Genomic DNA, 26,701 nt, shown 5'->3' on the forward strand with positions numbered 1-26,701 from the left:
AAATACATATCTGTTGACATAGGTAGTGTTAACTTAATTACATAAACACACTGGAAAGCATTTTCCTCCTTAGTTGTCATGCTGGCTCCAATAAAGAAAAAATATTGCCATGAATCTCAGAAATCAACAGCATTTACCTACTGATCTTAGCAAACTGGCTGCCCCAGGAGATAGTCATGTTTTTGTTTCTGGTTGTAAGAGAACTTTCCTTGGAGCTTCCCTTGTCCTCTCTCAGAAGGAGACCTGAATGAACCCTCCAGGAATCCACACCAAGTGTGTATGCTGCCTTCCCACAGCAATGCCTGTGCACACACCCACAGATTCTCCCTGCCAAGCTCACCATTGCAGTCAGTGCTGCGCAACAATAAGTCTGCAGCACAAAGCGACGGCCTCTTGCTTACTACACTTTCCTCTGAGGGACAGAAAAATGCTATTTTTCACAGACCTCAAGTCATCAAGAACATTTTTATTTTTAAGAGAAGCCAAAATAACTTTCTGGAGAGCAAAACAAAACAGGAAGGACATTCTTTCCCATTCCTATAACTAAAAGATAATTACAAAAAGCATTTGCTAACCTTCCCAGAAAATACACCTTTAGCTAAAGTTAGGAGTGTAACCTAAGAGGATAATGACTTAGGTAGACACAGGCAAAACCAGAAATATCTCAAGCTGAATCTTATTCTTAAACGACCAACTTCTAAGAAGTATACAAATTATGACTATCGTACTAAACTTGTGTAATATTTAATAGTTCTTGGAACATGAAGCCATTTGATGGTGGTTAAAAATCCTAATGAACATATAGATTTTCATTGCTGTACCTTTCATTATAAAGGGGTATGATAGATGTATTTGCCCACTCTTTTATGGTTTCAATGAGTTGCTGAATGTACAGTTTTCAATTTTTCCATTTGCTATATACATTTAGAGTCACTTGGTTCTTATTTAAGGTACTATAAGGTGTGTCTGAGCTAAGGACATAAGAAATATGATGATTAAAGCCACAAATTAGAGATCAGAAAATAGGAATGAGAGAAGAAACTGCTTTTGTTTCACTGTAAGTGTACATGGTCCAGGACAAGAGACAGCTTAGTTACATGCACCGTGAAAACTGCAGAGCTACCTCTCATGTGGGTTTTCAATTTCTTGAGAAGAGACAACCTCTTAGGAAGTCAACTGTAAATATTTCCTCCTTCACAAGTAAAGGTTTTGATTTGCTACCAGTCTTCCTTCTGGCAGCCTACATGACCATGCTGTCCACTTGACAGCTCCCCTAGCACCTCCAGAGGCACAGCAGCACGCCATGAAATCAGGGATAGGGACGCGGGGAGCTTACCCTGAGAGCACTGTGACCAATGTAACTCCGAAAATACAGAGTTGCAACGTCCCCCAAAATCTTATTTTCAAAGATGCTTTGGGAAGCAGTGGAAATAGCACAGCTTCTTGGCTTTCATTAAAAAGTAAGCTCTTGTCTTACTCCTGTGTCCTGGGCCTATCTCAGCCTTCATTTATTTTTATCTTTTAATCATAATCAGCCACCGCCACGGGGGCTGCTATTTTTAGAAGAGGAGAATGGGACAGCGAAGGGACTGAGTGACAACAAGTCACAGTTTTAATAAAACATGACCCTCCATTTGGAGTAGGGCTGGCGCTGATGAGCACTACTGTTAGGCAGGACTGTCAGCCGTTAAGACAGAATGATTTTCCTACCTTAAGTGCCTGCTTCCCTATTTAGCCTAAAAACTCCGGAGCAAGCAAACGTGGTGGAAACTCTAGCGAGGCAGGGCGCAGGGCTGGCCACGTGGCCGGGAGGTTCCAGCAGGACTGTCCTTCCAGTCTTCCATCTGATGCAGGCTGGAGAATGTTTCCGTATTATCCAGCTACTATTTTATCTATGCCAAACTCTCATTCAGCAATTACTCACCAGGATCATTAAACTACCAACAAGCATTTTTCCAGAACTTTTTTGCACTACTAGAAAATATATCTCCCCAAATTATGAAATTATCATTTAAACAGAATTAACAGAATTGAAAAAAATCTAAAAGCCCTTTTTAATGATGATCAATGGACCCAAGGAACAGTGCCCAGTGTGGGTTTTAAGTTTTTCTTCCACCCTGTCACTTCGCTATGGAGACACGGAATTCCTTCTCTGGCTGCTTCTGCATGAGGCTGAGGTTCTTGATGGAAATGACACAAACAAGGCCAGTCTCCCATCTTAGGAACTTAGTCAATGAGAAGGTCAAGCCTAATTACTGCCATTTGAAGTGTGGAGTAACGAGAGAGAGGGTCAAAAGTTCAGTACCGTGACACAGAAGCCAGACTTCAGGTCCTGGCAGAGAGGCACCTACTGAAACCCCAACCCCCAACAGACGGAGATGCTGTGCTGGGCTTCAGTTAGGACATGCTGGTCATTAAACAGGCAAAGGAGACAGCTCAAGGCCACCTGCTCCTGCATTCACAGGAAGTGGAACCTGCTTTATGTGGCTCTGAACTAAATCCTCACCTTACCCAATAATTACCAGCAATTTTGTCAGGTGAAATAGCTGCATTGTGCTCATGTAAGAAAATAACCACTTAGAAAAAGATGTATAGAGATTTGATTTTTAAACAGCTTAACAACAACCGCTGAGCAGGGGTAGATGAAGTGGGTGTGATCATGCTTCATCACCCTTAGTGGTGAGTGTGAGGGAGCTCACCACTCCCCTGCTCCTGTGCATGGCAGAAACACGCAAGCTTAAGGCCCCACCTTCAGAGAAAGCACCCAAGCCAGGGAGGAAGATGCTGATGACTGGCCAGCTCTGGTGCTTCACCACTGCAGACCATGTCCACATACCAAGGGGGAGTTCTCTTTACCTTTAAATTCTCTTAAAATAGCCTTCAAATCGTGAAGAAGAAATTTTGGACTTGGTTTTTAAAAACTGAAAGCATATGCTGCAATAAGATTCTGGCTGAAGAGTTGGGGCAAGGGCAGTACCACCCTGGTCCTGAATCACCATCATCTGAAGTAGTTCTCCAGCTCACCTGCTGGGTACAGGTCAGCTGAAGGCAGTTGCTCCGATCTTATGAGAGTTGACACAGCTTCCCAGGGCTTTCTTAAGTATTAAGAAAGGTGTTAAACTAATACTTCCGGAGATTTTTGTCTATATTGTCAGTATCACAGTGATATGATTGTTATAGTACTATATTGAAATACTGTTAATGAATTCCATGCCTTTTAGGTTAAATTCCTGTGAGGCCATGAACTGAGAGGTATAGGGAGGGTGGCTTGGCACCGGTGAGTGCGCAGTTAGAGCCTGGTGTTCACACGCAGCTTACTTAGTAGACTCAGCGGCTCTGTGAGTCTATGCTGCTGTGTACAGCTGGCCTGACCCTCTGACATGAGGTGAGGTCAGCCCCCCCGACTGAGGGTCTACAGCACCCACTATAGCAACTCAGAGTGTGAGGACAAAGGCCAACTCACCCCTGTCCATGGGCTCTGCAACAGCTTGGTCATGAGGAGCACAGGGCAGGACCCCAGTGTCCTGAGAGCTTTTCTGCTGGCAGATAAGTCAAAGGCAGCACAAGCCAAAAGCAGGAGGAAAACCTCCAATGGAGGCAGCTCTGGATCCTATGCATGGCCACAGGCCACCTACCAGTCCTTTTCCTCCATGGTAGGCTCTACTGGAAAAATCTAACATAACTCTAAAGTACAGGGAAAGGGAGAAAAATGTGGAGATGTGAGTTTTTGTAAGATAACTGAAAACTACCCTAATTTTCAGGGGGTGAAGAGATGCCAGGGGCAAGTGGGCCAAAGGATCTTGTTGTATATTTTCGATTTTCAATCTTCTAGAGCAAAGCCTTTGACTGAATCTCAGTAGAAAGTCCAAATGGTTGCTGGGGCACCTTGGGGCCATCTTTCTATCTTCCCTCCCACCCACGCCTTTGCTCTTCTCTTCTCCAGCACTGTGGTCTACCTCCTCTTGCAGCCGAGCTGTGGCACTGCAGCCTTGGCCAAGGAGGCTCTGTCCTGTAGGAGGTCTGACCACCTCAGCTCCCTGTGCCCCTTCCATCTGCCCCCTATGGATTTAAGGACAGCTGTGGACACCTCTCAGCCTGCCTCTCCTTGACTGAGGCTTCTCTTCCTCCTCCCTAGTCATCCAGAACCTTGCCACCCCACTATGGCTCCAGGGTAGGCACCAAGTAGCATGGACCCAAGCCCACCCTTTGCCCTCACAGTTATCTTATGAAAGGACACCTGCCAATCCACTGTGCTGGTGGCACCAGGTGTTGTCACAGCTCTTGCCGCATGACTCTTTAATGATCTTATGCATTCCCCTCACCCGCTGGACTGAGGCCACCTTGAGAGCAAAACTGCCCAGCCACTGATACCTATGGAGCTGACAAAACTACAGGTTTCTTTATTCTGAACAGGTCTGCGTAGAAAGACAAAGAAGGCATGAGGAAATGTGCACAGTATCCAAGTGGGAAAGTTTCTATCAGAGATTTCTAACTAGGAAAAAAAAAAAGAGGAGGGAGATGGAGGAAAAAAAGTCAGAAACATGCAGGCAAATGAGATGCCCCAAGATCTGGAGGCACATATTGACCCTGGAGTGGAAAAATCCCAAGATTGAATTTTTGTATTGATTATCCAATTATTAATCTTTATGGAGGCTATTCCAACATTGCACATAATGAGTAATTCATCAAAGTATATTAGGTGCCATGGAAGTTGCATTCAGTATAAAGGGCCATTAAATTCCTTGTAATTGCACATTACTGGAGCTTTCCTTAGTCCTAAATCAAATCAACAGGGCAGGCACGCACGCACTCTAATTGACTTTGTGTAACAATGCACACCCCTGGGGACTCCTAGCACCAGGCCTTGCTGAAGGACTGGACCTCGGCTCCTACGGACCACTTCCAGCCCAGTGTGGTGCAGACTTCTTCGGAGCACAGATGGGACAGGCAAGGGACACAAGAGGGATGTCTGGCACAAGCCAGGGGCCATGATGGAGCAGTTCTCACTACACAGGATGGACATGCTCACAAACTGTTCTCTGGAGGAAGTTCTCCCACTCAGCCCAGACCCCTCCCAGACTGTACAGATAGATGTACCTCTAAGCTTCTGCCACTGAAAGGCACTGGCGAAGGTGGAGGCATGTGACTTTGCAAAGAGTTCTGTGTACATTCACCTGACTTGTCCTTTCTGCAGAGACCCCCAGCCCTTTAACTCCAGAGCAAGATCCTGGAATCTCATCCTCCATGGCATCAGGTACAGGATGAGAGCAGTGCCTTACTCCCTGACACCTAGATTTGCTACTTAAATTTTGGTTGTTTAATCTCTCCTCATTTATTCTGTCCAAATCCATTCCAGTATTCTAAAGGGTGAGGGAGTTGATGGTTTTATAGCCCTATAGTACGTAGGACATAACAGAAATATTAGGTGGTTTTTGTTTCATTAGTGGACATATGAAAATTGCACGTTTGTGATAGCACAGTGTGATACCAACACAACATTGTTCAGGGATGGAATTGGGGCAGTTATAAATTGTCTGGAGTTTCAGGATCCAGACACAAAACAAGGACCAACTCATCCATCGGCAGATTCTCCACTCTCACTGCTGGCTCTGGTGAAATCACCATCAGTAATTTACATATTGTCTTGTGATTGTGAAATTCTTTCCTCTTGGAGGGCTAAAGGCTTTTTTTTGGAAAAAGTAGCATTAACGATTCCTCTAGTCACCTCAATTTGATTTCTGAAAGAGGTTTATACCATGTCTTCAGGGCTGGGGATGTAGCTCAATGGAGTACTTGCCTAGCATGAGCAATGGCCTGGGTTCAATCCCTAATATTGCAAAACCAAAAAAACCCAAAAAACATAATATGTCTTCAGAAGAAAGACTGAAACATGTTGAACATTCTGTCCAGAGGTATTTGTTCACAGTAAATATGGATTCAGCCTAAGCATCCACATGGCTTTGTAGTGAACTGTGGGTGTGATTCACCTGAAACCAAGGCAGTGTCTTGAGTTTCATGAATGTCTCATGAGTCAGATACTAACCTGGCCTTTTCTCTGTGGGGCTGGTGTAGACCTCTGGAAGAGGAGCCAGGTACTCTCAGATAGTTTTCAGAAGATGGGGTCAAAGTGCAGGGCTCTCACTGATTAGTTCTCCTCACTCTCCTCCCTAGGATACCAGATGACTGTGCCTAGTGCAGAATTAGACCAGCACCTGCGTGCAGGACTCCGGTTACATATTTTGTCATAACACTTGGAATTTGTCAAGTCCTGATCAAATGGAGATCAATGACACAATCAAAGGAATCAAAACTGCTTAAATGACCCCCAGAGCCAGCAGGGAGTAAGGAACGAGAGGATGTCTCTACATGTAGGCAGCTGTTGACCAGGGTAAAAACTTGCCCTAGGGGCAGACCTGTAATCCCCTTTGAGTGCTCAGCCATCAGGGAAGATTTGCATCTGGGTCCTTAGCTAGTAAGCAGAGGTTTCACCATCCCTGTGGCTGGGACTCTGAATCTGATGCCCTTGGGGGAAAAAGAAGCAGCAGTAGAAGCAGCAGCAGCAGCAGCTCTCAACATGCTGGTGGTAGCGGAGAGTTGAGTCTATAGACAGCAACTGGTGGGTATCAGCACGTTATGAACCACAGGTCATGAACCCTGCTGCCAGCCAGGCCTTAAAAGTAGGGAAACAGGAAATAGAAGGAAGTGACCACAGGAGAATCACGTGGAGGCCGTGGCACCTGGCTTGGAGCCCAGGTAAATCCCACCTCCAAGAAAGCCTGCCACACCTCCCGAGAGATGCCCTTAAATTCATAAATTGCCTGATTTCTTTCCATCCACAGGCTGCTGGACAGTACTGTAGCTCTATGTTACCTCGACAGGACTTTACCACAGATGGAAAGCTGGCGTTTAGTCCAGTGGAAACTGCCGTTTCCATCTCAGCAAAGGAAGAATTACAAAAAAAAAAAAAAAATTCAAACATTCCAGTTAATATGGTGATGAAAGATAAGGTGGAAATGAGAGAAAAAGAGCCGGAGAGAGAAAAGGGGACAAAGAAGGGGGACAGAGGAAAGATCGGCCACTACGTGCCTTTGCCGGGGTCTGAACACGTTTTCAAAGGCTTTTTCAACTGCTTTTAACTTTTCTTTTAATCCAACATAAGCACCTAATTAGCAGACAAGATTTGACAAACACTTTTGAGCTCCTTTCCTAAATTAAAATGCATTAAAAAAAAAAGTTACACGATGCCCCACCCTTCCCAAACACACACTAGCTGCTTTTCCAGTGTGGCTGCCGACTCCGCCAGTCAAGCCAGAGCAAATATTCCAGGTGACGGAGCCTGGCTTCCTCTGTAGACCCCGCCAGCGTCTGCCACCTCACTCCATCCATTCCTCTACCTTCTTTTTCTCTAGCCATCTGCCAAGAGGAAATAACTTCGCTGTACTGGGAGTCTGGGAAGCCCAGGAAACAATGTGAAATCCACAAAAATAATTGAAGTTCACTTTTACTGAGCTGTTCAGTTCCATTCTGATTTTTATTACAATGTCAACAAGAGTTTAATTTGCTTTAAAGTTTAGGTTCTTAAATCAGAGTGATATACGGTAGTTTACAGCTTGCTGGCAACAGCTACTGTGGAAAAAAAGGAAAGGGCATATACAGGGGATTCTAAGTTTGATGCTGTGAAAGCAGGGAGCTTGGCCAAGGGCAGCAAACAGCACGCATGGCGGATGCCGAAGGGCCACGTGACAGGGGCACCTCTGCTGCCCTAACCAATCTCATCTGGGGACTGCAATTGAAAGGAAATGCCCTGAAATGTAATTTCTAGAACTAAAACACTTGCAGATGCTAACCAGGTTGCTAATGGTGAAAATATTTTATAGGGTGTGCCCCCCCAGTTTTACTGACTCACACTTCTTCCCTGTCCCCGAGGGAGGGTGCAGCCTGCCTGGTGTCCCCTGGCAAGGCCTGTGTCTGCAGGGTGAAGGGCTCCTCCCTTTCTGACCTTTGGTGGCAACTCTGCTTGCAGAGCTGCTCCGTCTCAGCTGCAGCCCTGGATCTTTAGAGCGTTAGCCGAGGTGAACCTCCAAGCCCTGCCAAAGCATATGTGGAGACCCAGGGAACTAACTGCAAGCCCATCCACTTTATGTGCAGAAACAAGGGAAGGGGACACTAAAATCCAATGCTTTTAAGGCAAGGAGTCTCAGGAGGGTTAGAGCCCCACATAGGCTGTGCCAGCCCATGTTAGTGGGAGGCAAAATGAGGCCTCCTCATACCCTAATGATCTGCTCAGCAGCGCAGAGAAAACTCCACACCCACCCAGTGTTGCTCAGCCCTCCCCATCTGCAAGCCAGACACGTCGGCTGCACTTTTCTACTCTGCTGTAACCTGCTCGGAGTGGAGCCAGAGCCTGGGAAATCCTCAGCTACTGAGGCCATGAGCGCCTGCTGTTTCCAGGCGACTTCCTGCCATATCTAGAACAGTAGCAGCTGGGAGGCCTGATAGGCTGCGTCTGAAGAAGACTTCATCCAGGGAGTGGGAATCAGTGTTAGTCTGCTGATAACACCCCTCTTCTCAAGGGTGCTCTGATGACAGCATCCTCCACTGCCTGGAGCTTGGGAACAAAGCCACAGGGTACTGGGAGTGATAACCCCAGCAGGGTCTGGCCGCAGGCCTGTTGTCCCTACACCTATTGGTTGCTAGTCAGGCTGTGGGGGCTGGGCTGGCAGATGCAGGGTACCCTTTCTTCAAACTTTGCTGTGCTGTAATCTGAAAGGAGGAAAGAGCCCTGCTTCAAAGTTAAAACTGGAAAAAGTACAGGGATTCTGAAAACTCCACGCAGCCAAGCTGCTCTAAGCCCACAGGGACTTCATGTTTATGTCAGGAAGCACGTGGGCCGTAGTCACGCAGATGGTGGCAGGCTCTGAGAACCCTGCAGTGAGGAAGTCAAACATTGTCTGTGTTCCTAAAGATAATCCGTAATTTAGCTAAGTGGTCAGTGAGTGGGAAGCACATATATTATTCCCTAAGAGAAATTCTGCCATCCACAGTGGGTTCTCATGCTACGAAAATAATTACATTTTTCCTAACACTCTCTGAAGTTCACAGCTGTGCATGGCCATGACCTAGTCAAGCCCTGTGCTCTAAGACTGTGTTTCTCTTCTAGCCATGAGTATTTTAAAAGACGAGCTGAGTTTAATCACAAAATGGCTACAACGGTCGCCTCTGTGGAAGGAAGGTCCATATGCTGAGCAAGAGGCAGACAAGCCTGTGTAGGCAGCCATGGAGCCGCACTGTGGAACGAGTTGCCCTGCTGCACTGGCTGCTCCCATCCCACTGGAGGAGATTCCTGAAAGAGGGGACCAGAAAAAGACCCAAGTGATGAAACTCCACGGTTTTAGAGCTCTGTAAGAACAACAGAAGCCACTGTCCCTGGCCACAGGCTTGGCTATTTATAGACCACCCATCCTAAACAAGGCCCATTTCCTCTAAACTATGATTCTACCCTGGGCTGTGGTTGAGAAGGAGGACAAGTCTTACACTATGACACAGTACAAACATAAGTGGTTCTCTGTGTGTCTCTGGGGTGCTGGAGACTCAATCTGGGGTCTTCACACTGAGCTACAAACCCATCCCTTTAAATTTTTTGTTTTTAAATTTTGAGACAAGATCTTAATAAGTACTGACCTAAATTGCCCAGGCTGGGCTTAAACTTGTAATCCTCCTGTCTCAGCCTCCCAGAGTGCTGGGATTAGAGGTGTGAGCTACTACACTCACACTCTGCTGCCTCTTTTTATAAGAGTCCCCAATTGTCATAAATAAAATACTGAAAACTCACTTCTAGAAAAGTAAAAAAACACACACACCGTGCTGTGATCCACTCCACATGCCCTCTATATGTATAATATTATGGAGACATGTTTTACATGTCATGCAATTCACCTGTTTCAAGGTCACAGTCAGTGATTGTTTTTTTGGTAATTTACAAAGTAGTGTAATCCTCATATAAATCTATTTCAGAACACTTCCATCACTCCTAGAAGGTGCCTCATGCCCATTTAGGATTAGTCCCTGTGTGCCACCCCTCCCCAGCACTGTTGATGAATGATCACGGAGCACTGGTCTTGTGTGTCTGCCTTTCTTCACTCAATGTGTTGCTTTCCAGGTCCATCTGGGTCCAGCATGACTGAGGACCCCATGGTTTCATGTGGCAATCCTGTATGGCTATACCATACTTCCTCTGTCTGCTCACCAGTTGCTGGACAGTGCAGGTATTTCAAGTGATTAACTATTATAAAGAATGCTGTGAAGGACAACTGTGTGCAAACTCTGAATTTCTCTTAGGAGTAAAACTGATGGGTCATATGGTAAACTTTTTGAACTTTTAAGAAATTGCCAAAGTGGTGGTACCATCTTATACATGTGCTGGTAGCATGTCAGGATTCCAATTTTTCCAGGTCCTCTCCAAAATTTACTATTATAGTCACCCTAGTTGATATAAAATGGTATCTCACTTTGCATTCCTTAATGACCAATAATATCAAAAGTCTTTTCATGCCACTTGATGAGGGATATGTCCTGAAAAATGCAGAATAGGTGATTTCATCCCTGCGCCAAAATCATGGACTGTACTTACAAGCACACAGACTGAGATGCTCGCAGCCTGACCAGTAACACAATCTTGTGAAACCACTGTCATACACATGGTCAACACTGATTGGAATGTATCATGTACCACATGACTGTACCTACCAACTCTCTGTATGTCTGCTTCTGAAAGTGTCTGCTCAGAACTTACCATTTGCCTTACCACTACTGAATGGTAAGCATTCTCTGTTGATTCTAGACTGAAGCCCTTTATCAGATAGTTGTTGCGCAAATGAATTGCTTTAGTCCAACGATGATGGACCTTTTAGAGCTTTCAGTGATACAAATAGCCTACTGTGCAACACATGTGCCATAGGTTTGCCACAGTTACTCTCCTCTATTGCGTGCCTTTTCATTTTCTTAATGGTATCATTGGAAGCACAAAAATTTTTGAATTTTGATGAGATTCAGTTATCAAGATTTTATTTAATAGACGGTCTTCACTGTCTTATATAAGAAATCTTTGCCTAATTTAAGATCTTGAAGATTTTCCCATACATTGTATCCTAAAAGGTTTTATCATTTTAGTATTTTAGCTCTTACATTTAAGGTCCAGGATTAATTTTGAGCTAGTGTGTGTGTGTGTGTGTGTGTGTGTGTGTGTGTGTGCACATGCACGCGCATGTGTGCATGTGTGTGGTGTTTTTTGCTTTTTTGGGGGGGGTTTTGTTTTGTCTTTTTGCATGTGGATATCTGACTGTGTCAGCACCATTTGTTAAAAATGTTCCCCACTACACTGTTAAGTGTGTGGCGCCTCTGTCAAAATCAGTGCACCATAAACACAAGGGTTCCCATGCTCTGTCCACCTTACACCAGTGCCACACTCTTCTGGAAAACTTTGCAAGTTTTGAAGTCAAGAAGTGTGATCCCTCCAATTGTACTCTCTGATTTCAAAATTGTTTGGGCCATTTTGCATCTCTGAAATGCCACATAGATTTTAGTATTATTTTGTCAATTTCAGTGGGGAAAAAAATGCTGCTTTGATTTGACAAAGATGGTACCGATTCTACAGATAACCTGGAGAAGACTTCACCTTAACATGCATTGTCTGCTCCATGAATATGTAGCATCAGTTTGTCGTGGGCTGACATTGCCCTCAACAATGTTGTGTGGTTCTCAGCATGTAAGTCTTTTACTTCTTTAGTCAAAACTATCCATCGGCATCGTATGCTTTTAATGCTACTGTAAATGTGATTTATTTTGCAATTTCATTTTGATTATTTAGTATATAGAGAAATACAGATAATTCAGACCCTGATGTCATATTGGTACTTATTACTTTTAGTAGTGGATTTCTTCTCCCTCTTTCTCTGTCTCTCCCAAAGACAGGATTTTCTACGTATAGCACCACATTATCTGTAAATAAAAGAGGCTATTTCACTTCTTCTTTCAAACCAGGATGTCTTTCATTTCTTTCTCTTACCTCATTACTCTGGCCTGAACCTCAGAATGGCACTGACTGCCAGGGTGAAGTGGTGCCTTCATTTCACAGGGCAGGTCTACAGCTTTCACCAGTGAGTGTGATATGCACAGGGAGGGGTTTTGCTGGTTAACTTTCTCTCACCAGGTTAAGGAGGCCCTCCTTACTGTTTGTTGAGGGTTTGTATCACAAATGGGTGTTGGATTTTGTTAAGTGGTTTTTTCTTATATATACTGAGATGATCATGTAGTTTTTGTCCTAAGTTTTATTAATATGATACCTTACAATACTTGATTTTCAGATGTTAAACCTTGTTACCTAAATAAATCCCACTTGGTGAGGGCATGCAATCTTTTTCCATGTTGCTAGATTCAGGTTGTTAAAATTTTGTTGTGGATTTTGCTTCTGTATTCATAAGTTATATTTTTCTATAGTTTCTTTTTTGTGATATCTTTGTCTAATTTTGTTTTTTGGTTTTTTTTTTTGTTGTTGTTGTTCTTTTTTTTTGGTACCGGGGATTGAACTCGGGTCCTTGCGCTTGCAAGGCAGGCCATCGAACAGCTTAGCTAAATCCCCGGCCCCTGTCTAATTTTGGTATTAGGGTTATAATCAAAGAATTAGGCAAGAAGTAGTCCTTCTTCTTCTGTTTTCTGGAAGAGTTTGTGGCAGTTTGGCATTGTTTTTCTCCTTGGAATGTTTGATAGATTTCACCATGGAGCTCTCTGGGCCTGGGGGTTTTTTTAGGAAGATTTTTCATTATTAATTCATTTTCTTTGCTTGATATTTATCTATTAATAATTTTCTATGTCTGTTTTTCAATTTATCTAGGCTGTCAAATTGTTTACAATATTCCTTTATACTCTAGTATCTAAGGAGTCAATGGTAATTTTCTCTTTCATTTCTAGTTTTACTTGATCAAACTAGTTCAGTGATGGTGAATCTTTTAGAGACTACGTGCACAAACTAAACCCACTTATTCATTGCAAAGTGCCAACAATGCAATTAAACCTGAATACTGAGGTTTTCTTTTAGAAAAAAAAAAAAAAAAAAAAAAAAAACCCAGCCCAGCCGTTATCCAATGTTTGGCTGCTGGGGCAATTTGGTTCATATGCTGATAGAAAGGGCTTAGTGTGCCTGTAGTGGCACACATGCTGTAAGTTCACGACCATCAAACTAGTTAAAGATTAATCAATTTTTTTCCTTTTAAAGATTTAACTTCTGCTTTCATTGATTTTGTCTTATTTTTCTGTTCCATTGCTTTCTGCTATTATCTTTATTATTTTCTTCCTTCTGCTTTCTTAGTTTCTATTTTATTTTTCAGTGTTTTTGAGGGAAAAGCTTATTTATTTGAAATATTTCTTATTTCTAATAAGACATATAAAACTCTAAATTCTCCTCCAAGCACTACTTTTCACAAATCTTGGTATGCTGTGTTTCACTTATATTCAAAATATTTCAATTTCCCTTGTGCTTTTTTTTTTTTTTGGTACTGGGAATAGAACTCAGGACCTTGCACTTGCAAGGTAGGCAGTGGAACCACTAGCTAAATCCCCAGCTCCCTTGTGCTTTCTTAATTAACCTGTAGGTTACTCAGAAATGTTAATTTCCAAGTGATTTGTTCCCTAATTTCTGTTGATTCCATTATGATCAGATTAATATTTTTAATTTATGAAGGCTTGTTTCATGGCTTAGCAAGAAGTCTATCCTGGAGACTATTCATTATACACCCTACTCTGTACAGAGTTCTATAGACGTCTTCTATGTTGAACTGGTTAGTCATCTTGTTCACGCATTTCATGTCCTTGGTAATTTTCTATCTACTTCTAGCCATTATTAAGAATAGATATTGAATTCTCTAGCTATTATCACTTCTTGGCCTTTTGGCTAAGATCAAGTGTTGAATTCTCTAGCTATTATTTTTGATTTACCTATTTCTCCCTTGAATATTATGTTTTATTTTATGTATTATAGGTCTATGTTGTATGTGTCAACATGCTTATAATTGTTATATTTTCCTGTCCAATATACACTTTTATCATTATGAAATGATAAAGGGAATATTACCATTGATCTGTCTTTCTGTCTAGCAACACCTATTAGTCTTAAAGATTATTTTATCTGATATTAATTGTTCTGTTAGTTGTTGTGGCTTGGATTTGATTTAATTGTGTCCCCAAAAGGTCTGATGTGATTAGAGGCTTGGTCTCCAGGATGGTGGCATTGGGAAGTAGAACCATTACAATAAGAGGGTCCTTATTGTCATTAAGGGCATGCTTCAGATAGGCACCAGTCTTCCTCTAACTACCCATTTGGTGACATAAGCTCACCAACACACATGCCATGACACGATGAGGCCAAGAAAGAGGGCCCTCATCAGAAGTAACCACTGCCATGGTCAGCCTCTAAATCGTCTAGCTAAGTGCACCTCTTCTTCTTCATAAGTAACCTGTGTTAGGCCTTTTGTTACAATTATGAAACGGTGTCTTTTCATTGTTGTTTTCTACCCTTTTACTTTCAACCTATCTATGCCTTCAAATCTAAAGGATATCTTTTATAGAAAATAAGTAGTGGATCCTTTTTTGTTTTGTTAAGTCCAGTCTGACAACTTCTATCTTTTTATTGAAGTATTTAATCCATTTATATTTAATGTAATTATTGACATAGCACAATTTATGCTTGCCATTCGGCTATTTATTTTCCACATCTTTTGGAACTTTCAGTGATGTTGTTCCTAAGTGCTTTCATTACTTCCTTGTTTTGTTTCATATGGAAATATTTTTCAAGTGTATCATTAAAATATATTTTTCATCTTTTGTTTCATTTTGGTTTTATGTAATTTTAGTTATTTCCCCAGTGGTTCTCTTAAGATTAAATGCATCTTACCCAATATAATCCATTTCACAGAAATACTAGTTTAGTTCTAATTATATATAAAATTTTGTTCTGATACAACTCCCTTCCCTATCCCTTTTCCTTTCTGCTATTGTCATACAAATGATACATTAATAAACCATATGCCCATTAGCACAGTTTTATAATTATCTTATATAATTTTTAAATCAGTTAGGAGAAGAAAGCAAATTTAACATATGTTTATACTGTCTCTTTTATTTACCTATATAATTAGTCTTACTATTGCTTTTTATTTCTCTGTGCACATCTGAGTTACCTCAACTGAAAGGACTCTCTTTAGTTTTTCTTGTTGGCCAGGATGCAACAAGTTCTGTGCATTTTTTTCTGAATAACTTTATTTTTGAAGAATAGTTTTTTCAGATATAGAATTCCTGGTCAACAATCTCTTTGTTGAAGTGCCTTAAATATACCACTCCACTGTCCTCTGGAATCCATGATCTTTAAGACAAGTCATGAGTCAATCCTAGCTCTTGCTACTTTCTATTGTCTATTTTTCTTGGGCTTTTGGGAGTTTGGTTCTGTTGTGTTTAGATATGATATCTTTTAATTTATCCCACTTGGGTTGGATCTGATCTTTTTGGTGGGGATGAATATAATATTTTCCACAAAATCTGTGATTTTTTGGCAATTATTTCTTCAAATATTTTTCTAGCCTTTTTCTGTCTCCTCTTTTCCTGGAGCTTTCATTATATGTATATCTTTATGCTTTATGGTGCCCCATGTTCTGAGATTCTATTTCCTTCCTTCCTTTTTTTGGGAGTGTGGTCCTCAGACTACATAATTACTAATTTTTCAAGTTTGTTGTTTCTTTTTCGCTACAAGCTCAAATCTACTGTTCATATCTTCTAAGAAACTTTTCATTTCAGGTATTATACTTTCCAATTCTAAACTTTTATTTGGCTCTTTAAATTTTTTCTATGTCATTGCTGAATTACCTATTTAGTGAGAAATATTTGTCATTCTTTCCTGTAATTTTAAAAATATAGTTTCCTTTAATTCTCTTAACATATTTATAATAGCTGATTTACTGCTTTTGTTTCTTAGCCTAACATTTGAGACCTCTCAGGCATATTTTCCATTGGCTATGAGGCTTAATTTCTCTGTGTGTGAGACATATTTTCATTTTCCTTTGCATGTCTCCTAACTTTTAGTTTAAAATGGACACAACAGATAGTATGCTACAGTAACACTGCAGTAAGATTTCCCTCCAGTAGGATTTATTGGTGATGCTATGATATGTTTTACCTTGTTGTTTATTTTATTACAGATCTTCCTGGACTAATTCTTTAGATTCTCTATTTCTTGTAGTGTGTGGAGACTGTTTTTTGTTCCCTTTTTAAGAAATTTCTGTTTCTATTTTAGGTTTGGCTTCCTATATCTCGCCAGCAGTGTTTGATAGTTTGCTGACAATCAGGTTTCCCCTCAGTCCTGGAGCCTTAAGTCTTCCATCTTTATCAAGAAAATCTGTGTGTTTGCCCCACCTTCTAACTGCACACTGTTGTGAGTCTGCTCAGCTTTCACTTCTGCTTGTACAAGGTCTTAGGTCAACCAGAGATTGGTGCTGGGGACCTATTTCCTTTAGCAAACACACAACCATTTGCATATATGTAGCCTTCTAGGTCCCCAGGAAAATGTCAGGGCTTTTTATCATCCTCTGTGGTCATCTAGTTTGGCCAAGCTCCTATTTGCCCCACTGGTGACCACAGTCTTGGGCGGCTCCCTCCATAACAATTGTAACCAAAATCTTCTGCTTCTTCCTCATCATCTTTTCTTTCTTTTCTTTTCTTTCTTTTTTTTTTTTTTTCTGGTACCAGGGATCAAACTCAGGACCTTGCATTTGCAATCAGGTGCAGTGCCACTGAGCTAAATCCCTGGCCAAAAAGCTGCTATTTTTGACCATGGTCCAGGCATAGGGCTTTCCCAGGGAGCTTCAGGAGTCAAAGTGCTAACTGCACTTTGAGGATGGGGGTTTAAAAGAGCCCAACCACTTCACTGTTTGTACAGCTGTGGCTCTTCTCAGCTATGCTCTATAGGAATGGCTGAGATTGAGCTTGGCCCCAAGCTAAAATGCAACAGATCCCCTCTTTTTACCAAGGCCTTGTTTTTCTTGAATAAATGCTTTTCAATTTATTCTGTCCTTTTGTTAATTTCCAGATATCAAAATGGTTGTTTTGATAGTTTTGCCAATATTTCTGTTACTTCTTGTTGGACAACTGATGGATCAGAGTCCTCGGTCCCTCACTTTGGGAGTCCCACCTCTCATCCAGTCCTTCCTGAGCTATGAAAGAGGACCTCAGTGAATAAGCAGAAACTCTCTGCTGAAGGGGGCATACATGCCGTGCTCCTCTGTGGCTTTCAAGTCCAATGTTCACTTGAAAGCAGGAGACTCTAAAGCAGGAGTCTTGCTCATCAGTCTCTAGTCAGCCTGAGTGCAAGAACAAGAGCTGGTGGGCAAGGTGTGCTTCTGGGTGTGCCACTTGAGACTGTGCTTTGAACAAAACAAATAATGTTTCTCTCTAAGCCTCAGTTTCCTTCTGTGAAGAGTGAAGGTAATATTGGCAGTTTTGCTTCTCCATGGGATTGCGCTAAGGTCCAATATGTGAATTTGAAAATAGATGTCAAAAGGTACCCCGGGAAGTTCCACAGCACTGACCCTGTCACTGCCATTGTGGTTTCTGTTTGTTGGCAATTGTGTGTCCTGTTGGACTGGGAACTGCATTGATAGGAAGACAATTACAGTTCCTGTTGCCCATGTTTTCCTACACCTGGGTAGATATCTGTGAGTTATTTATTCACGGCTCCTCTGGAATCCGTATGCAAGAACATATTTTTATATCAGGAAGTTCACTTGAAGATCTCTGAGCCATGGTTCCAGGGCAGAAAAGCGCAGTGTCAGGGAAGTTTGGGGGTTGTGCAGAAACACAGATGCAGCACAGCCCTCGTTGCCCTGGTTATCATTCACTCCAAAGAGCATCACTTTCAGATGGGCTCCAAACTGCTGGACCCTGAATGTGGCTACTGTGCTTTAAATACTATGGCTGCATGCTCTGGGGACATGGCACAGTGACATGCTATTTTGCTGGCTCACAGATATGAAGTATCTTAAGACGTACCTTGTCATTGTGAAATAAAAACCTACTTTGGAATGGAGGTGTCTTAGCAAAACAAACTGCAGAGACAGCAGAACATTATTGTGCAAATTGATATTATTTTAAATGTTTCTGTAACAATTTTAACCTATTTGTAGAAAGAAAACAGTGTATCTATCCAAGGAAAAAAATAGCACACAATAACAAAATACACATTAACACTTCACTACTACTCAGATCTTGACTACTAGAAGTGACAAAAAAATTACAAATGCAGTCATATTTGAACACTGTTGTGCTGGTTATAAATTTTCTTTAGCACTAAGTAGTATAATTTCCCAAGCCAAAGGACATTTCTAGCTTTTTCGTTTAGCTTTAAAAAAGAATCCTACCCAGTCCAGGGATTTAGCTCATTGGTTCTGGTGCCTGCCTCACAAGCACAAGGACTGGAGTTCAATCCCCGGTATTAAAAAAAAAAAAAGAATCCTACCCCTATCTCCTTTACTCAAATTAATAATTTCTTCTTCTTTTTGGGAGGAGGGGAAGTACTGGGGATCTAACTCAGAACCTTGTACTTGCAAGACCAATGGGCTAAATCCCCAGCCCCTCAAATTAATAATTTTAAGCAACTCTTAAACTGAGGAAGGGAAGAAGCTAAATCCCATTTTCAAAGAGTAAAAAGCAGATGGTTAACAATAGCTGAAAGTAATATTGCCAAATTTCTCTACCAAGTAAGCAGAAGATAGTGGGACTGTAGGATGATACTTTGATTAGAAATACAGTGTAATTTAAAACATTCCATGTTAATGTCTATATCAGATAACTGAAAGAAGTGCCCAGAGCTCACTAATCTCTCAGCAGGTCTCAGTCCACTAGAACAACCTCTTTGCCTCCTCTCCCTCCCTGCCTGAGGGAAAGGACGATGGCACCAATGTCCCAAGCCAGCAAGTTACAAGGCTGAACGCCTGCAGCAGCATCAATGTATGTCTGTAGTGGCCAAACACACACCCTATTTATAGAGAGCCTGACTCAGCGGACAGTGTGGAGTCACCCCACCTGTCCATGTCTGCTTTCGCTAAAGGGGCAGAATCCTGCCTGCCCTGATCCAGAGCCCAATGGTGACAAGGTCCTACCGCACCAGCATGAACCTCAGAACACAGCAGACAACAGCCTGCACCAGAGCACTGCCTGTAGTTAACAGACTAAACTGTTTTGCTTTTCCCAGCAAGTCTTACAGGTACTTACTGGTTGTCAGTTGAGTTCAATGTAAAATATACCAACCAAACATCTAGTCAAAACTTGGAATATTCAAACCGATTGTCCATGTATTTTATGCATTGTGGCTTAAAAGCACAAGTTTAGAAATAACTTGCTATAGTTCCTCCTGGCCTTCCTCACCCCAGAGTGAGTGACTGGAGGCTCTGCACCTCAAAGCAGGAACTTTAGGCCCCAGCCTTGGTGAACTCACCCCTGTCAAGAGATCTTTCCTTCAGGAGTCTGCAGAGCATTGCTTATCCAGCCTGTTGGTCTACCTTGTCTACAGCAGTCTCCACCTCAGGGGATGTATGATGTTTGTTTCATGCCTCACGACCCCCGTGCAGACTTCCCAGTGTGTGAAAGACTGACCCTAATGGGTTATTTGCATGGCTGAATTCATTCTTCCACCCATCATGTAGTAGCCTATGTTCACAATATTTACAACTCAGCATGTTTGATCGTTGCAGTATGGGCTCTTGCAATCATCGTTAGCAAAGGGGAAGGCTCAGACCTGGGCACCTTGCCAGGTTAGTAAAACTTTCCATGAGGAAAGCTTTTTGTTCTTTCCCAGAGCTCAGGAAAGGTGTGGGGGGGTGTGAAAGGAGAGAAACTCACAGCCCAGACAGGGCAGACATGATCGGGCTCCCTCGTCTACCTGCTTGTTGTTTTAATGACATCTAGACTTCTGCAAACCCAAGAGCCAGTGAGGGAACTGAAAGGCCTGATTGTGGCAGAGGCCATGGGGTGGCCACAGTAACAGGGGGCACACAGTGGCAGAGAGGCAAACACCTTGGGACCAGTCATTTTAGCCAAAATAAGCTGAAAGGAGAATACTCGGTTCAGCAAAGCCGTGCTTCTGTTGCCATCAGTCCCCTTTGCACAAATACTAGAATATATGCCATAGTCCTCACAAGCAAGTTAGAACAGTTTCCATCAGACGTGCTCAAAAGAGGAGGCTGCGTATAAGAGAGCTGCGCATGTTCACACGTACAATCAAGAGAGAACCTATACCAGGACAACAGCATCATCATGCAACCCAGCTTTTGACAATGCCCAGTTCAGGGAAAGAACTGGAAAAACAGCTCATATAGCTGTGTGGCATGTTTTTAGAAACCTATGTTTAAAATAACACTAGGCCCATAATACTAATATTTTAAAAATGTACCTTGTGGTTCTGCCATGCCCAAAAAGTCGAAATTGAGAGCTTAAATCTTACAGCTATTGTTGGAACAAAGAAGAAATTATCACTGAAGTTTATTTAAGGGCCAAGATTTTTGTAACAAACTTGAAAGTAGAAATGTTTGAAAAACAAAGAATCCTAAGGAGGCTTGTTTTTTATTCCGAGGCTTAAATTATTCCTTGAGATAACTGGTTGTCCGGAAAGCATACCACCGTTACAAGTTCTAACACATGACCACATCAAGCTGTGCATTATGTGTGAACTGTCCTCCTGGATCGCATACTGATGCAAGCACTGAAAATTTATGTACCCAAAATACTCCAGAGTCTCAGAACTGGATATAATATCTTATCATTGCCTTTTCACTCTATATTCCCAGAAGACAAAATCAAGCCCAAAGGAAACAAAAACCCACTATACATATGGGATACATACTTCCTATCTCCTCCCAAACCTGGCTGCCTTAGAAACACAGCGCTGCTCTGCTCCACACACCTGTGCAGATGGAGCCAGCAGAAATGATTAAACAAGGGGCCAGAGTGGGCTAGCAACCTTGATTCCACGGGCAAGGAAAGCACCTCAGGAAACTGCTGTGTGTGTGGGAGGGCTGGCCAGTCTCTGTGCATCCTTGGTCACCCAGTCACTTGGACTGCAGTGGCCACACGCTTGTCCCTCTGCGTTCCTTCCTATGAGTGACTCTGGGATTGCGGGAAACAGTTTACACTCTGGTGAGGGCTCAGAGCGCCTTGTGCCCACAGAGAGTGTTAAACTATGGAAGAAAGCTGCTCAGGAGCACGGAGGAGCCCTCTACCTGCCTGGCTGTGGGGAGCTACAACGCTGTCATAGGATGTCAGAGGGAACCCAGAGACCCTTTGTTCAGAACGTTCACACCAAAAGTGCATCAGTATCCCCAGCTTTCAGTTCTTCCTGTTATATAAATTGACGAAGACTGTTTACCTTTTACAAAGGCCACTTGAAATCAATGGAGTTTAATTCTCTGGCTTAGAATTTTGTAGTTGTTTCCACTCTCAATGCTCCTTCCCTAGGGTGGCTGTAAATGTAAACTGAGACCAAAAGGAAAAGACATCATACCCAGGACAGATTCCTCTGCCTAATGATCGGCTCCCTCTCTGCCTTAGGAGAGCTCCTGGCACTGACTTCATGTGTCAGCAACATCACACCTTGGTGGTAGGAGATTTGCAATGCCTGTGCTTCTCTTAGGCAGCAGGGTGAAATTGAACAAAGTATACGCTGGACGATAGGGCTCTGATGTCTCCTTCCATGCAACTTCAGTCTCACGGGGACAGTGGCAGCACCACATTCTACATGCTGAGTGTACTGGACACAACATTCTCACCTCAGTGCATCTCACCTGGCCCAGCTCACAACAAAGCTGCATCTGACACTGGCAGCTACAATCTCCAGGGCAGTGGGAAACTAGGCTGAACTTGCTTACTGTCTCTGGGCCACAGGGCACTGCCCAGACATGGGAGTCCAGACCTGACTGGTACAACTGCCTCTGCAAGGCTGTACTGCCCTTGACCAGGTAACAAATGTCCAGCAGGAACACACAGTACTTCCTCAGGCAATGCAAGTGGTGAGACTGTAGTAGGCAAGATCATCAGAGTCACCTACCAGGGCGGCTTCTTGACAGAATCCTCGAGCTAAGGAAACAGTACTGTATAGCCCATCACCGCGAGCCTGACCATCTGAGAGGCCTAAGGGCAGTTTTGTGTACAGGACAGATGAAAATAAATTTGGAATGGACAGCCAGATGCAAACTGGAACACCTTCCTGACATCCTGTGGCTACAACAAACCTTCAGGAAGGTGCTCAGGGCAGCAATAGCCTTCAAACCTCAATCCAAAGCCAGGAAGAGGCCCAGGAAGGTGAGGGTGAGTGGCCTCATGAGTGAGCTATTGTGGGCCCCTCACGTGAAGACAGAAGGAGAGCTCGGCACAGGAACATGCCCAATAAGCACACCACAGACCAGGTTAGGTTCAAGCACTGGGTTAAATATTTTTTGGAGCATAAATTCTGCATGCGTCCTCCTCAAAAAGCTTGTAGCCTTAAGTTAAAAATTTGCAAGACAACATTCAACAGGAACTTTTGAAACCCTAAGGCTTGAGTTTGGTCTACCAGGTCACTTTGAGGCTGATGCTTGGCCTGTTAACATGAAGTTTAAAGGACTCCTCACCCCCAGGCCAGCCCACCCAGCACCACAGGCTTTTAGAACAAGGAGCAGAGCATGGATGACACTTCCAAATGTTCCTTCCAAAGGTCTCCTTGAAGCAAAAGGGGTGCCTGGAAGTTGACGGCTGTAGCAGTGGAAAAAGCCAATAGCACTCAGCTCCACTACTTTCATGAAAGACCAGCTAAAGGAGGATACAAGTTTTTAGCCTTCGAGGGAAGGGAGAATGGGCAAGTCCCAGCACTGTCCTGGGCCTACCTAGATCCAGGTAGCAGAGAAGAAGTAGGCACCTGCTCCAGGCATGCTGGTGAGCACCCTGGCCTGGGAAACAATTCACACCAAGAAAACTGGCTGTGCCTTGGATGGAGCCCAAACAACCCAACAGCCCAAACAACCCAAGAGAAAACATGAACTGAGCCCACTCCTAATGAGGAGATCACTGGTGCTTCACATTACAAGGCTGGTCACCAAGGCACTATGTGGTGAGAGGGCCCCTTATCATTCATCTTCAAAAGAAGGAGGGGCTCTTTCAAACACAAACACATGCAAAAGAACAAGAGGTGTCTTGCCTGCCATGCAGACCTTACTGCTCAGACTTCTGCACCAATTAGCCAGATCACCGATATCCCAGGTGCTGCCTTTGCAGGCAAGCCATCCTGGACATACCGCATTCTGATGCGCTCCTTCCCTGAGCAAGCCTGTGTGCTGGACTAGGAGGGGGTCCCTGCCTAGACAGAAGTGCCGTGCTCCTTGTTTATATCCCCTGAGCGCCTGACATTTAAATTAAATATTTAAATATTTCCACATGGCTGCCCAGAGTAAAACATTAATCCTAGCTAGAACTTTGTCTCAAGAGTGTTCTCTAAAGAAGCTCCTATAAGGCCCAGGAATGCTCACTTCTACTTTCTGAGCACTGAGGCAGTTCTTTGCTCAGCTTTCATGAACAAACTTAGGGATCCCAAGTTTGGACCCAGTAACCCTCAGGCAGGAGCCACTGAGATGACTGGAGCAGAACCAGTGTCATGCAGCTTGCTGCTGCGGGCCAGCACAACCACAAAACAACACAGCACTGCAACAGCACCCACAGCCACACTGGGGGACTGTCTCACACACCAGATGTCAGCCTGATGGCAGCTCCTCCACACCCCACCTTCCTTCGAGAGCTCCCAGGTAGGGCGCCAGGTGGAGCGCACGTCTGCACTTCCGTGGGTACTTACCATCATCCAGGTACAACTGGTCCAACTCTTCAGGTTCTCGCTTGATTGTTACAGGAATAGGGGCCAAATTATGATTACTGTCCTCACGCACCTCTGGCAGTGACAGTGGCCCCGTTGTTGGAGACTCGTTTCTTCGAACCTTCAGTGGTTGGTGCTGCTGCTGGCCCATGGCGGGAGGGTGGGCTGAGGACTGCAAGCAGGTTGGCTCGTGGGTAGCAGATGGAAGTGGAGAAGAGGGGCTGTTGGGACAGAGTGCTTGTTGGTAACCAAGGGAACAGCTACTGCTCAGATGTGGACTCACCTGCGGCTGCAGCAGGACGGGAGGGGGCTGCTTGGGCGAGCCAGGCTGCACAGCCATGGGTCTCGGCACTTCCTGAATGGTGGGGGCCTCTGCAGCCTGCGGCTGAAGTCCAAGGTGACCATGGCCCGGACTGGCGATGCCCTTGGTATAGGCAGCAGAAGAAAGGTCATGGAGCTTTGGACTCGAGCTGGGAGGTGTGGACATCATGGTGCTCCTCTGTGGACATGGGGCGAAGTTGGCCACGAGGCAGGAGCCAGGGTCGGGCGGCATGGTGAGCTGTGGGCTGTAATATGGCCTTGAGAGAGGACTTAACCCCTGGCTCATGGGTCCACAGGTCAGGGCAGACTCATAGTCATCGGTGGGTTCTGTTTTTATAATTGGAACTGTGAGAAGGGAAGAAAAAGTTAAATAAACACAAGTTGCAGATGGGTACGACCAGGCAGGCTGTGGCTAGGATACCCTGTGCAAAACAAACAACGTCTTGACTGAGTCCCTGTCTCTGACTGGTTCTCCCACCCAATTAAAAAAGGAGTGAGTCACTGGCTGAGAGAGTTGCAGCTGGTTCTAATACTGAGAGAACTATTTTCCTTGGAATCTCCCCCAGCACTAACGTGCTATAAAAATCCATTTGCAAACTGCAGTAGAAGCTTTGAGCCCAAGGGCCCTTGGATTTGTAGCAATCAAAGGGAAAATTTTAACTTGGAGGCACTACTGCTCTAGAGCTACTGACGCTGTCTGATAAATTCTGCACGTGGAGTAAACCTAAGCATGTGACGGGCGGCTTTGGAAGCCAGTGAGAATCCAGCTGAGAAGGTAAACAGCTCTGCTGCAGGGGAGAAGCTGTGAATCACAACAGGAGAAGAGCACTTTGGTGTTGGCAGGAATGCCACCTCTCCCTCTTCCCCTCCTGGTTTCCACTCCTAAATGGGGGACCCAGCAGAGAGCCACCAGGAGATCCTGCAGCTCTTCAGAGAATCGGGAGCTCCCAGCTCACTAGACCACGTAGAGGCCGACGGTCCAGGAAAAGTGCCCAAAAAGCCTCTGTGGCTGGGCACCGGTCCCAGGCTGTGGCCAGAGCAGGCGCCAGGCTCCTCCCCCAGCTGCATAGGCTTCTGTGCCTTGGTTTCCGTAGGAGAGCAGGGAAGAGTGTGGGGATGGTGAGGGGACTGGGAAGGGGTGCCAGGCAGACCTCGCAGGGGGTCCATTCCTGCCCAGTTGCTTCCTGCACTGACATGTTCTTGCTGGCCTTGCCTCTTCTGCCACTCAGAAGGGCCAGCTAGATAGTCAAGCTATTCCACAAACGAATACCACAAACGACCGGCAACAGCACACTTCAGTTCATGACAGACCATGATGCCGCTTCATGGCCGGGCAGTGTGTCAGCCACGCAGGCAGACTGCCCTTCCACTGTAGCTGGCAGGCCACATGTGGCCCTTAAAACAGGCACACGGTTCCCAAGACAAAGACATACCACAAGGAGGGCTTGGCCTTCTCCATAAACAAATGCAACCACATCTATGTTTTGAGAGAAATTCTTTAGCCAGGTCTTCTGCCAGCAAAAATGTGTGTCTGTTCCCTATTACAGCCCTGGAGTATCTGTGTCACCATCAGCTATGAACAATGAAGACAGAATTTGCCTAGAGCTTGGCTTTAAAGGGACCATCTTGCTAACAGCTGTCTCCACTGCAGGTCTGGGTGATTCTGTGGAGGCCAGTGTAGGCAGGTTGGAGGCAGGTTGTCCACTGCTGCCTGAGGTGCCACACTACCTACAGAGAGGACATCACCCTAGACCAAGGATTCACACACTCAACCTCCAAGCCAAGAGGTGACACTGAAACCTTCAGGGCCAGGACTCCCGAGGGGCACAGCAGCTCTATTTGCATGCTGGCTTCTGTCTCTATTTTCACTCATGCTAATTGTTTAAACATCTCTCTGTGCTGAGTGGGTAGGTTCGAGTGCTGGCATGTGGTCGGCAGGAAGGGTTGACATTTAGAAGATAAAGAAGATCCGAGCAGAAATCAATGCAATTGAAACTAAGCAAACGATACAAAAAATAAATGAAACAAAGAGCTGGTTTTTTGAAATAATAAATAAAATCGACAAACCCTTAGCTAATCTTATCAAAAAAAGGAAAGAAAAGGCTCAGATCCATGCAATCAGGAATGAAAAACGCGAAGTCACAACAGATCCAAAAGAAATCCAGAGGATCATGAACACCTACTTTGAGAAGCTGTACTCTAATAAAATGGAAAACACAGAAGAAATGGACAGATTTCTAGATACTTATGAATTACCAAAGTTGAACAAAGAAGATAAAAACATTTTAAACACCCCAATCACAATCAGTGAAATTGAAAATGTAATTAAAAACTTACCAACAAAGAAAAGCCCAGGCCCTGATGGATTCACTGCTGAATTTTACAAGACATTTAGAGAAGAACTACTACCATTACTCTTCAAACTTTTCAATGAAATTGAAAGAGAAGCTATAC

The 26,701-nt window shown here is 43.9% G+C and overlaps 1 protein-coding gene across 1 annotated transcript in view; it reads right to left on the bottom strand.

The window, feature by feature from the left end:
* Nfatc1 (nuclear factor of activated T cells 1) overlaps positions 1 to 26,701 on the bottom strand; it is a 104,908-nt gene that overhangs the window by 10,205 nt on the left and 68,002 nt on the right. Inside the window, exon 8 of the mRNA XM_033757324.1 lies at positions 23,909 to 24,592. Coding sequence (XP_033613215.1) covers positions 23,909 to 24,592 — 684 coding nt within the window. The remainder of the gene's footprint in view (positions 1 to 23,908; positions 24,593 to 26,701) is intronic.

This window comes from Fukomys damarensis, unplaced genomic scaffold, assembly GCF_012274545.1.
Source record: "Fukomys damarensis isolate Sample0158 unplaced genomic scaffold, DMR_v1.0_HiC HiC_scaffold_30, whole genome shotgun sequence".
Taxonomy (NCBI): domain Eukaryota; kingdom Metazoa; phylum Chordata; class Mammalia; order Rodentia; family Bathyergidae; genus Fukomys; species Fukomys damarensis.